This window comes from Camellia sinensis, chromosome 2, assembly GCF_055761805.1.
Source record: "Camellia sinensis isolate YWXY chromosome 2, ASM5576180v1, whole genome shotgun sequence".
Taxonomy (NCBI): Eukaryota; Viridiplantae; Streptophyta; class Magnoliopsida; order Ericales; family Theaceae; genus Camellia; species Camellia sinensis.
Genome location: NC_138962.1, coordinates 36,618,160 through 36,631,883, shown reverse-complemented (window position 1 = coordinate 36,631,883; position 13,724 = coordinate 36,618,160). Strand labels below are relative to the sequence as shown.

General features: G+C 37.6%; 1 protein-coding gene across 5 annotated transcripts in view; it reads left to right on the top strand.

Annotated features, from left to right (window-relative positions):
* Window positions 1–5,725: 5,725 nt before the first annotated feature.
* Window positions 5,726–13,724, top strand: part of MEE13 (myosin heavy chain-like protein) — a 28,190-nt gene continuing 20,191 nt past the window's right edge. For 2 of the 5 annotated variants that reach the window (XM_082914099.1, XM_082914097.1), the window contains exons 1-6: window positions 5,785–6,020; window positions 7,216–7,278; window positions 9,368–9,461; window positions 9,523–9,698; window positions 9,800–9,838; window positions 10,270–10,353. In XM_082914099.1, coding sequence (XP_082770225.1) covers window positions 7,276–7,278; window positions 9,368–9,461; window positions 9,523–9,698; window positions 9,800–9,838; window positions 10,270–10,353 — 396 coding nt within the window. In that variant the 5' untranslated portion in view covers window positions 5,785–6,020; window positions 7,216–7,275. Of the gene's footprint in view, window positions 6,021–7,215; window positions 7,279–9,367; window positions 9,462–9,522; window positions 9,699–9,799; window positions 9,839–10,269; window positions 10,354–13,724 lie in introns of all 5 variants that reach the window. The other 3 variants (XM_082914095.1, XM_082914098.1, XM_082914100.1) reach the window with 3 other exon arrangements.

Genomic DNA, 13,724 nt, shown 5'->3' with positions numbered 1-13,724 from the left:
TGATGCTTACTACTTCCTCACTTTCATATTCATCTTCCATCGGGGTAACCATTTCGAAATTATCTTGCACCATACTTGCCTGCGAGTCTTCACTAGAGATCTGAACTGGATCAACTTCCTGCCCTTCTTGATTTTCATCTCCAGCTTGGAATTCCTGTGGTAGTATGTGTACCATGTTCACTGAGATTGGGGGAAACGAGCCAAACTGAATGGCTGGCTGTACTTGTTCCCCCTCTTGGTTACTTTGGTTGACTCCCTCAGAAACATCCTGCATGATGCATTCTGGTATTTCATTGCTAACTGATCCCTTCGAAGGATCTTTCTCAACTGGCTCTTCAGTCAGAAACGTTTGCTCAGCCATGAAGGCTTCGAACATCTCTTCCTCCACGACCTCTTTCTTCTGGCTTACACTACTCTCTTCTTCAGTCTCGCTATCTGTCTCCATCAGAGTCTTCTCCAATCCAACTAAACTAGACTTCTCTCTGGCTGTTAGTTCGGCATGAACCTTAGCCAATTGTTCTCGGCTGCAGACCACTTTGCTCTGTGGAACCGGCTTTGGAGCATGGTCTGACTTTGGGTTCTTCCTTCCTTCCGTTTTGACTGGTGAAGAATTTTCTCCACTTTCCTTCAGATCTTTCTGGTACTGGGTGTACCTGCGCTGAATTTTTCTCCTCTGTGATCTTGAGATGATTGGAACCATACCTGGTTCCCTCGTCTTTGGGTGTTTAAGCAGCACCCAGTTATTCGGAGCCACCATAGGAGGCCTGATCATCCTGCCTTGGTTTACAACATCTCTTCGAACAGGCAATTCTCTAGGTTTGTTTTGCATTACAAACCAGCCTGGGACTCCAGGTACCCATGAACTTGCTGATTCAGACGCTGAACTGCCCTTTTCCACCTTCGAAGCCATCTTCGAAACTGGCCGTGAAGGTAAGTGCTTGGTTTTGTCTTCATGTTTTGAATCTGATTCAGACCTTCGATAAGGGTGACCATTTTCTGTCCTGCATGAAACTAGTCTAGGGGGCCAATCTCTGGCTTTGATTCCATGAACTGAACCCCTCTCCAGTTTTCTTTCAGAATGGCTACTCTCCATTCTATAATAGTTATGTGGCCTGGATTCATGCAAGGGCTTCTTGCCTTTGTCATGCATTCTGTTCACCACAGGCTCAACCACTGGTGATCTCTGCCTATCACTAGCCGGATACGGCCTTTTGTTGTAAGCATTGGTTGACTTAGGACGTCTCTGAACATCCTTGTAGTATTGCTTCCCATCAGTTGGAAGCCCCTTCAACCACTTGTAACTGAGTCTGCACCTGGGGCACATTCTCTGCATCACCGCTGCTTCCAAGGAGTTGTCATCTAGTGTTTCTTCGTCAGATTGCTCCTCCTGATGTGAGAAACCTTGTCCAATAGCTGGTGGGTTTCTAGCCTCCTTCTTAGCAGTTATCTGGTTAGCAGTATGCATTTGCACGTTGACCTCTTTTAACTCTTGCAGAGATAGATTCTGGAAGTTTGGTACAACCACATTAGCTGTGCCTTCTCCAACTTCTGGAAACGGATCACTGTCAATTCCCATGACTTTTTCTGTTTTAGCTGGGAACTTCAAACTTCCTTTCCGAATCTGTTCTTGGATCCTGTCTCGAAAAACAATGCAGTTTTTAGTCGAGTGAGACCAAGAATTATGCCATTTACAGTATACTTTTCCTTTCAGTTCATCTGGAGATGGTAGTTTTACTCCTTTTGGTAACTTAAGGAAATTAGCCGCGAGCAAATAATCAAAGATGTCATCTGCTTTTGTTAAATCGAAAGAGTATTTTCTGTGAAAGTCTTTCTTTTTAAACTGCTGGTCTATAGTTGTATCCTTATGAATTAATGCTTCACAGATTACGGGTTCTTTGCCTACAATCTCTGCTGCATCTATTTCATAATTAGGATCTCTATAATATGTCTTATATGATGCATTATTTCGATCTTGTTCCTCTTCTAATAATGTTTCATATCGAGACACCTTATAGGTCAGTTCGACCAAATCTCTGAATTCAGTTGAATCAAACTTCTTTCGAAGCCTGAATTCTAAACCATTTTGAGCCAATCTGACGAATTCTGGCTCTGGCAGGATGACTCTACATTTATTTCGAGCCCTTTTAAATCTGGCAATAAACTGAGTAGCCTTTTCTTCAGGCCTTTGACTCAATCTAGCCAAATCTGCCATAGATACTTCTGGCTCTGATTGGAAGAATTGGGCATGAAATGCCTCTTCCATTTGTTGCCAATTTTGAATGGAGCCGGGTGTAAGGTTGATGTACCATACAAATGCTCCCCCCGTTAGGGAATTTGGAAATAATCTTAGTTTCATATAGTCATGGTTAGTAAATTCACCGCATTGAGCAGCAAACCTAGCAATATGTTCTATCGTTGATTGATTTCCAGTCCCATAAAAAAGGGTAAAATCTGGTATCCTGAATCCCCTTGGGTATTCATGTACCCTATCCACCCATTCTGGGTATGGTTTTCTGTATATAGGAGTCTGGACCCCCCGAGCCATTGGTCCACATATCTCCCTAACAATATCAGCAATCTGGTCTCTAGGGACCATATTTTGTGCCTGCTGAACCACTACTGGAGGGGCAAACACAGGATTTGGTGGACAAACTTGTGCTTGTGGTCCTCTTGGTCCATAAAGTGGTAAATTTGGGGCTGGTTGTCCTTGCAGTGCAGGTTGCTGTTGAGGGTATGGGTAACCTCTTTGAGCATGACCTACGAAAGGACCTGCAAAAGGTGCTGGAACAGGTGTTGTGTCTCTGCCATTTGTGAGAAAACCCTCCAACCCCCCGGGTGTAAATTCGAATAAGGGATTAGTGTACCCCCTCGTGCCAGGTATGGCTTCGAACATGGGATTTGTAACCATTCTTATGCCAGTTTCTTGTACTTGGCTAGATCCACCAACTTGTGTGGCTTCATTATTAAGTGCTGAGGCATTTTGGCCTGCTATAGGCCTTGAAATGGGTTCATACCAAGACTGAGGTGATGGTCTTTCAAAGTTTTGGGTACTAGTTTGACCATTAGCATGTCCATTAACTTGCATAGGCTGTTTTTCTCTAGCCAATCTTTGTTGGGGGACATTTACGACTTCCTCCATGTGTCTTGTGTTTGTTGGTTGGTGGTTATTCATTCGATCCAAAAAGGATGTTGCCCACCTTTCCATTGTGTTCATTAATTGTTGTCCCATGGCATTTACTAAACTATCCCATGGATTTGTTGGTTGAATAAAGGGCACAGTGGACGGTCCAATTCCTTGGTTTTGTCCAATAATATGAACACATGGTTCTTGTCCAGAAGTACTGGTTTGTTCGACCATAGGTTCTGACAATATAGGAGTTTCCACAAGATGTGTTACCACATTATCCTCTGGATTTGGTATTTCTACCTCTCCTTCCACGCCTTCTTCCAAGCGTTCATTCTCTCCTTGTCGTCTTCTTCTAGCCATTTTTAATTAAGTCCCACTGGGCGTGCCAAAAATATATGTTGGCTTTTTGGCTTTTCGAAGGGTATTTTTGTGAATGTGAGCGTGCCAGCAAGGATCAATCAGTCCTTACAGAAATTGTGATTACCAACCAATTATCAGACGATTGTGTTTTAGTTCTTTTCAGCCTCAATGAATAGGACTTTTACTGGTGGCTTGACTTAGGAGAAATTAGGAGAAATAACAGTGATATGAAGAACAATTGAAGTATTTCATAAAAATAAACACTTACAATGGTCCGAACTCAGCCTCGGAGAGGTTTACAACAGCAATCTACTTGAATCTACTTGAAGCTACTCCTATGAATCGAAGTGCAGTGCGGGTATTTAAAGTGCAGGTATTTAAAGAACAGGTATTTAAAGAACAGGTATTTAAAGACTGGAAATGTAAAAGACTGGAAAAGAAAATATATGAAGTAAATGACTGATTTGTATGATCTGAGTCCGTCCTCTTTTTCTGGGGGTTGCCCTGCTATTTATACTCGTCAGTGATGACCTTCGAACTGCACTTCGAACCGTCGAACTGCTCCTCCATGATCGCTGATCATGCTTCCTTACAAGTAGCTCCATTACGCCATTACTGGCAGTTGAGCTTCTCTCTTGTACTTGAATTTGAATATGAGTAACCGTTGAAGACACGTCATCTTGCATCCCGTTATTGATCTAGTGTTACTCAGATCATGTGAGGACCAATATTTATTGCCACGTGTACGATCAGGATTAAAGGCTCGAATAACCTTCCTTTATTACCCTTACTCTGCCACGTGTCGAACTGTAACTGGCTTTTACAAAATATGTAGCCAACATATTGAAATCAATTTTCTTTTACAAACGCATTCATATAATCAAATCCTTAGAATCAATTACTTCTGTAGAATCAAAATCAATCAACAATAAAACCAATTTGCAATTCATCAAACACAAATAAGTCATCAATTTACACAAATATAAAATTCCCCTTTTAAATATGAATACACAATACATATGTGACCTGGGTTACTTCTGCAGATCTATAGATTTGAGGTCGATCTACAAATCCCCTACGACGGCTCGACGATGAGGAAGCACGACAATAGATCCAGAAGGAGAGAGGAAGACGAAAGGGATGGCGGTGATGGTGGTCAGTCGGCCGCATTACGGCGACAAAGGTGAAGAGAGAGAGAGAGAGAGACAACGACGTAGGAAAGAGAGAGGTGGTGTCTATGACGAATGATGTAGATAGATGCGGTGGTTTGCGACAAATGAGAAAGAGAGAAGGGTTGAGAAATGCAGAGGAGAAGATTGAGGAGGCAGTGGTGGTCGACAGTACCAAGAGAAAGGAAATGAGAGTGGTTGAAGAGCGAGAAATAAAGAGGAGGTCTGGATACGAAAGAAATGAGAGAGAGAGTTTTAGAGAGAGACGATGTGCAGAGGTTGAAAACGAGAATAAATAAGAGAAAAGAGAGAGAGAGAGCGGGAGCGAGGGACTTGCATATTATAAAATAATATTGTGAACCTCTTCTATTACTAAAAATGAAAGAGAGATTTTAGACTAATTTTTCCTTTCTTTTTAAAAAATTACAAAAATAGAATTAAGCTGAAATTAAATATTTTTATGAACAATTTGATTTAGTAAAGATTAGTTTATAAAAACTTAGTGAATTTTTTTCCCCATATATTTGATATTTTTAAATCAAATATATAATTTTGATACAAGGATATATATAAAAAAATGATTAGATTAATATACAAGCCGCACACGAACACTGACTCGACAAATTTTGTCAACCATATTTTGACAAGAGATGCCAGTGTTATTTTAAAGGGTGGATCTGTAAACGTATTGAACTATACTGTTGAGTCTCATAGATTGGCTATGAAATTTGTATCATTAATTCGAATCATTTAATATATAAAATTCATTGAGTATTTTGTTTTTATAAAAAATTATATTGATCGGATTTAATTATCGGTTCGAATTATCAATGTGGGTTCAATGATGGACCCACAAAGGCTCAAAAGTACGGTTCAGTTCGAAACTAAACTGGAGACGAGTGCTACCTTATTTTAAAAATTTAAGTTGCATTTTGTTTACTAAAATGAAACGGAATGAAATGATCATTCTATTAAAATATTTATTTTCATATTTAATTGACTAATAAAATAACAATAAAATACATTACAAAAGAAATTATCATTTATCATTTTAAAAAAATATTCATTCATTCTATTCCATTCCCACTCCTTCCGGTGATACAAATGAATTAGGTTTTTTTTTTTTTTTTTTTTTTTTTTGGATAAATATGGAAAATATTATGGTGTTAGCGTAATATCTCTTAAAACTCCGCTGGTTACAGCTATTATTCGTCCCTTGCAGAAAATCGCAGCGGGGAGAGAGAGAGAGAGACGCCATAGATTTTCCTCCAAACACCATAATCAATTCTCTCTCTTCCTCTCTCCTATCAGCTGCTAGTCTTTCTCGTTGATGTTCACTTCTAAGCTTTTCGAATCCCTTTCAGGTAACCTCTTTGTCTCTGAATTCTTTCCTTCTATACGTATATACCCACATATATACCCATACCCATACATATATGTATAGCATTTGATATCTCTGCGTTCCTTTCTTTGAAAATTCAAGTCCCTGATATCATAATGTTAAGATAGTTTCTTTTGTTGATTTATTGTAGTTAATTTGTCTTTAGTTCTGTTTGATTTGACGGAAAATTTATTTAGGGCATGTTTGGTCGCGGAACTTGAATTATTTCAATTTTAATTGAATAATTTAAAGTTTTCAAATTTATAATTGGGTACAGTATAGTTTTTTGAATTTCTCCATTTTACCTTTTTTTTTTTTTGTTGAAAGAAATAAACACATTTAATTTAAATGTTGACAAAGAAAGTAAATTATAGGTTTTTGAGGCCTTTTTGTTTTCTTTTTCTACAGCCCAAGCCAATAATTGTGTAATTTGTGAATGAACCAATTCTAAAATGGCCCATTAGAAGATAACTGGTATTATTTATTAGATATGGCTGTTTGCTTAGTAAATAACTTCTACTCATATTGGACATTGTTGAATACAACTGAGTTAATTCAAAATATGAGTGGGTTTACATTTTATTTTGTTGAAATAAATGAACACATTAAAATGTTCACAAAGAAAGTAAATTTATAGATTTACAAGGCGTGCCTAGAATTATCTAATATGTAAATGAACCAATTCTAAAATGGCCCAATGCACATTTGTGGTGCAACCAAATTAGCCCATAGAAGATAATTGGTAAGATTAATTAGATATGGGCTGTTTGATTATGAAATAACTTTTACTCATGTTGGATACTGTTGAATCTTCATAGATGAATTTCATTTTATGCAGAAGCTTCTCTGTTGAAACATTGGGGCATGAAATCTCCAAAAAATTGAAACTTACATATTTCTTACTTTACTCCACCAGATTCCTTGGGAGAGACTGGATAATCTACTAGTATGTAACTTGTAAATTTCTGAAAGTGCTGGTTTGATTTGAGTCAATCTTGCTATAGAATTAGCATTGTGTTCTCTTATAACTAAATAGAATTTGAGGTTAGATAAAAAAGTTAGGTCAGTTGCATATATTGTTATTGTCTGTGGGTTTTTGGTTTTCTGTATTTGATAGGATGGTAAATAATCTGTCAGGTTTTTCTTGATTGTATCTAATGAATACAATTTTCTTTCAGATATGGACGATCAGTTGAATGATAATGAGTCCTTAATTGCTCACATTCAACAGGTGGAGCATGGTATGTACATTTTTTGTTCCCTGGATCCATAATAACTTAATTTAACACTTACTATACTCATGCTGGTAAGGTGGCTTTTCAAGAATGTTATGTTAACCTAATTGACTTTGATCCTGTCTTACAATTTACAATTCTTACGTGAATATTACATGGTCATGATACATACTCATCCTCTCACATAAAAAAAAGAAGAAGAAAGGGACAACATTTATATATGTAGATTGTGAACTCCTTGTATAGGTGTACATGCATTAACTTGTTATTGAGTAACCATGATGGTTAGAGAACTATTCATCTTAGCATTTTTTGATATCTTTTACTATTATTGTCCTTAACCTTACGACGTCACTTTTCATACCTAATTGATGTTTAAGTAAATTATACTTCTAATTTAAAGCCATTGATTGAGTTACTTATATCAATTTTTTTTTTTTTTTTTTCATGTACAGTATAAGTGACGTGCAGATACAATTTATTTTATTATGGTGTATATTTGCATAATATAATAACATAGTCACTACTCTACCCATTGTGGATGGGCAAGCATTTCAACTACAAGTATCATTTAAGCACAATATGGCAAGATTATGGTAAGTCTAAAAGTTACTTACAGAAGGCTATGGTGGAAGAGAAATTACTTGTACCAAAAAAAGGAAGAGAAATTACTGAAATGGAGAAGGAACAAGTAGCAGTTGCTAATTGTAATGCACAAAAATGACTTTGCAAAGCCATATTGGCTTCTTAGGATAAATGTAAAGTAATTATAAAACTTGTATGTGAGCTAAGATGGTATCTCCTGTTCCTCCCCATAGGGAATAGCATGGGAGGGATACAGTTTGAGCAGCCTTGGTGGCATGGAATAGGGGACCTGGTGGCCAGGGCTTCAGGATTTATTGTTTGGTTGTGGGAGATTAAATATCAAATAAATAAAAAAAGAGAAGGAAAACCAATTGTAGAAAAGAAATAAAACCGTATTGTTCTTGATATGTTGGCCCCACTCTTATTGTGAGTAGGCTCTAGAAAATGGTGTCTATAGAACAATTCTTAGGAATTATATGGTCAACATTAGATTTTTTTTCTGAACTGCAGCATGGACGGTAAAGGCACCATCAGTTGATGTTTATAGAAACACACTTTGGGCATTTATTGTATTGCAATTTATTTTATTTCAGGTCATTGCAGACTTCTCTTATTTGTTTCAGACATTGACAATTATTAGAGTTTCCTTGTTACAATGGAGCATATTCTCAATTTGAGTGGTCTTATGTTGTAGTAGTGACTGACCTTCCAACATGATTGAAATGTGTTAAACAAAGATGTTGGTGGCCCATCTGAGAAGTTCTGGGGTTTACTTACTCTCCCTACTTGGTGGCCCATCTCAAAAATTAGATTCCATTAAACTTTGAGTCAAAGAGCTAGTCTTAGCTTTTTGCTAAAAGAAAATTTCTCTGAAGAGATTTTCCTCTTTAACTTGCTATAAAAATTCCTCCCCCTGGGAGTATTGTACAGATCCTTATTCACTTATTTTCTTGAAAAAGCACTCTCCGGTTGGCCAACTGACCTGTTGGTTAGCTAATATAGCCTGTCTGCTTGTTCAATTTTCAATTGCTTTCAATTTGTCTCTTGTAGTATCATTATCACTATTTCTACATTTAAATGCAATCCATATGAAAGAGAGGGGAAAAGAGATCTTCGAAAGTTCTACAACCATCATTGCATATTCCCCTTAAGTCGCATCAAATTGATTTCGTTTATGGATACTTCACATTTCTGTGGCAAAAAACAGAGCTTCTACTCCCTTTGCAATCCCTGTTAAGCACTTCAGCCAATATCTGAAATCCAAATATTTTCCTATAACTGATTTTGGAACCTGATCATTTTGTTTTCTTTTGAGCCAAACTTGTCTCTTCATCCTGTGCTTAATTGAGTGGATGGAGACAGTGGCAGGATGTGCTGCATTGCACTATATAGTTTACCAACTTAATACAATGCACAGGAATCTTATAAGTTGCTCACTAGATGTAATGTTAATTCACTTGCCCCTCTCAGCTGCTGCATTCTAATTTGATGTGTTGATACTGTTTTGTAGAGCGTGATGAGTTACGTAAAGACATTGAACAGCTGTGCATGCAGCAAGCTGGACCTGGTTACCTTGCTGTGGCTACTCGAATGCATTTTCAGAGGTATATTATTTATCTCAAGTCCATCAGATGAAGTTGTTATCATTAATATTTTTTTTGGTAGGTATGCGTTGGCATTATCTTTTCAAATTGGAAATAAGAATGCATTGTGAATCTATCCCCCCCATTAGGACAGCTGGCTTGGAGCAGGAGATTGAGAGCTTGAAAAAGAAGTTAACTGCTTGCACTAGAGAGAAGTTAAATCTCCAAGAGGAGCTTTCGGAAGCTTACCGTATCAAAGTGAGGCTCCTTACCTTTTTTCACTTTGTTATTTTTTATTTTTGTAAGCACTTGCATAGTCCTACTGCCAACAATCTTACATGTTTCCTATTTTGTCTCAGGGCCAGTTGGCTGATTTACATGCTGCAGAGGTATCAAAGGTATCGCTCTCTTTCTCTCTCTACATCCAGCACATGTGTTCACATTGGAGGTGTTGGCAGGAAGTTAACTTATGAATTATTCACTAATGGAATGGTAGCTATCCTACTAGTCTTAGGTTTTTGGGCAAAGAATGCCTGCTGGTTTATTCTTTTAGATAGCATACTGATTGAAGTGATGAAACACTATGCCAATGACGTTTCCCACTTTCTGGAGGGTTTCTTTGTTCCATTATTTTTGTAAGATAAGATGGTCTTGTTTTTGCATGAAAACTAATGATTGGCTTATAGAGTCTAAATTGACAGTGGTATGGTCCATTGTTTTCAGTAGGGACAGAGAAAGGCATCCAATAGGGATATTTTTCAGGGTAGGTTGGCCATCATAATATTGATCCTTGTAATCTGATTCCATTTATTTATTTTTTCCTTTTCAGAATATGGAAGCGGAGAAGCAGGTTAAATTTTTCCAAGGTTGTGTTGCTTCTGCATTTGCTGAACGAGATCATTCAATAATGGAGGTTACTAATTTTTCCCCTCTTAAAGTTTCTATGTTCTGCTTGGTGCACAGGAGAAGTTTGGGGTTTATTGCCAAAAAAAAAAAAAAAAAAAAACAGCAAAGAAAGCAAGGCCTTTGATGGTATACACCTGGTAAACTTAGAACAGCAGAAGAACACAACTGACAATCCATCAACTAACAACAGTAGCTGAAATGTTGAAGGTGATTGCTCACATCTGTGGGTTTTAGTCTCAACTCAAAGGAGTTGGGGATAGAGGGAAATAAATAATATCTAACATCTGGTGAGTGATTGTGTTCATCAATAGAGGTTAGTTTGAATTCACCTAGTTGGGAATACCGTGCGTGTAACTAAAAGCAGAAGGTGGCCAACTATAAATTGGTCTTTTTATGTAGGTTTCTATAATTTTTAAAAGGGACCACTTAGGCCACATTAAGTAACATTCATATAATTATATGGGCTTATAAGAAGTGGGTAGCATTTCTAAATTTAGATAGTCATCGTCTACGAAGCATGGACACGCCAGATTTCATGCCATGGCGGTGTTTGACACGGGGACACGTATGGGACACGCCGGGTGGCGAGTCCCTTTAATATAGTTATTTTTTTACAGAGAACATGGCGGAGACACGGCGAGGACATGTGTGTCTACTAAATTTGGACACGCGTGTCCAAATTTGGACACAGAGTAAAAGAGAAGAGTAAAGGAGAATAGTAAAGGTCAAGAGACATATTTGGACTTCGATCCAATCGACTTGCCTATTGACCTCCATGACTTTGACCACTGTAAGCCAGTCGACTTCAACCACCGTAAGCTAGTTGACTTCGACCATTGTAAGCCGTCGACCTCGACCTCCATCCAGTCGACTTCGACCACCATAAGCTTCTCTCTCTCTCTCTCTCTGTCTCTGTCACGCCCCAAACTCGCCCCTAGAAGTTTGGCAACGAGACCGGCCAGTAATCCTAGATTACCACAGGCCTTGCTATACAAAACATAAATAAAAGGGGCTCGCGGAAGCGAAACAATAACCACTAATAGTCCAAAGAGCTGTGCATTAATATGAACATGCATTACATGCCAAAAATGTTAATTTACCCACTACATTACATCACATAAAATCAAAATTCATGTACAAAACATAGGCTCACGCCACAGATACAACAAGACAAAGCTCACAAAACGGCCTTCCAGGCCTAGCCCCGGCTCGGAGCACACAAAACACTGGGTAGGCTTCAAAACGGCGGCTCGGCTCGGACTCCGCCTAGGCTTGACTTCCAGAATGCTCACCTATAATACATAAATACAAACAATGAGCTAGAGCTCAGCAAGTAACATAACAGTAAAGAGGTTAGTGAACGAAGTCCGACATTTTCATAAGTTCACAATAAATCAATCATAAACATATATCAGTCATCAGTCATCATAAGAACATACGTAATGGCATACTCCACAGAACCTTTCATAACAGTCTATCAGTCAACAGTCTACGAGATCTCGTAACTAGTCATGGGCTTGTCCTTCCATGCCGTTCCCCATGACTCATGACGCATGGGCCTGCATGTTCCCGCCCCCATGACCCAACTATCTATGGATGCCATACTAGATTCGCAAATCAGGACATTCGTTCACGGAAAACATTCTCATTTCAAAGCATAGCATAACGTAATACATTTAAAACATAGTTCATAATAACATATCTTTACAGAAATGTTACTCACAGAGGGTTTCCGAAACCGAATGCACGGTCTTCAAATCTTGACCTGCAAATATCAACATTATAACACATTTCTCAATACACATTATCATTAAATCCTGTAATTCATGCACTTCATTCTTTCCTTTACTTCATTTCATGTTCATTCTAATCTTTCTTTACTTTGATTCATACTCATTTCATGTTCATAAGATGATAAATGATGCAATTAACATGTTAAAATCAAGTCTGCAACTTCCCCGAAATTTTCTTGAAAAAGGCCTTCCCGCTCGAGCGCCACTTGGTCCGCTCGAGCGTACTGTAAAAAGTCCCAAAACTGCTGGGAGGCTGTTTTCACCGCTCGAGCGGGCTTCCCTCCGCTCGAGCGTACAGAGCAAAAACCCGAATTTCTGGTTCTTCTTCTAAGCTTCATCTCTCCTTTTTGCAAAACCACTTCAAAATGATGAAACCCAAATCCCAAAACACTTGACCAACAACTAGAATTAAACATCAAATCTCTCAAAACAACCCACATAAATCCTTTACAAGATCAAACTTTGAATTAAAATAGGAAACCATGAACATGTACATACAAGCTTCATTTCTTACATCCATGGAGGTTCTCCCTCAAATTTGACAAACATGCAAGGAAACCATGATTTTGACCATGAACTTCATACTATAATGCCATAATCTTGAGATCAACATGCTAGAGGCCAAGAAGCAACAATCTATTTCATGAAAATCTTACCTTAGATGATGAATTAGAGAAGTTAACTTGCTTTTCCCCCTTTGCTTCTATCTTCTTCCCCTTGGTTTCTCCCTTCCACGAATTCTCTCTCTCTCTCTCTCTTAGATATTTTCTTTCTTATTTTTGAGTCAAAACATGGTCAACAAAGGCCCTTATACTTATCTATATACCATTAATAAATAATTGTGCCAAACTATGAGCCAAACATGGCCTAACGAATCAGACGAAATTCAGTCTTCATTTTATTTTCCCAAATAGTTCTAAAAATTCCCGGTATCACATAGGCGTGCTCAATTTCGTGCTCTGAACCCATTACGGTCATCAATTTCAGTCCCGAAGTTCTCATCTCAACCGATATTCTTCCAAGTTCAACAGATAATCTTCAATTAAATCACACTAACACATAATTAATTACTGGTAATCATGGTATACGGTTCTGGGTCGTTACACTCTCTCTCTCTGGCTCGCATCTCTCGCTCTCTCTCTCTTGCTCTCGCTGATTAATATGTGTAATATATATATATATATATATGTATGTATTTATTTAATATTAATAAAAAAGACATCTTATTTCTTATATAATATATATATATATATATATAAGATATAATATATACTTATACATATTAATCAAAAAAAAAAGTAGATAAAATAAAATAAAAAAGTTAATAGAAACACATTTATTTAAAAATATAATAATTAAATAAAATAATTGCCTTGTATTAAAATAAAAATATATATATAAATTTTTTTTTGCTGTGTCCTCAGCCGTGTCCATGTCCGTGTCCGTGTCCCTATTTTTTAAAAATTGCCATGTCCCGTGTTTGTATCCGTATCCGTATCCGTGTTCGTGTCCGTGTCCGTGCTTCATAAGTCATCATCATCATTCTTAATTTTTTATTGGTCCAATTGACTTATGTTAAATAATA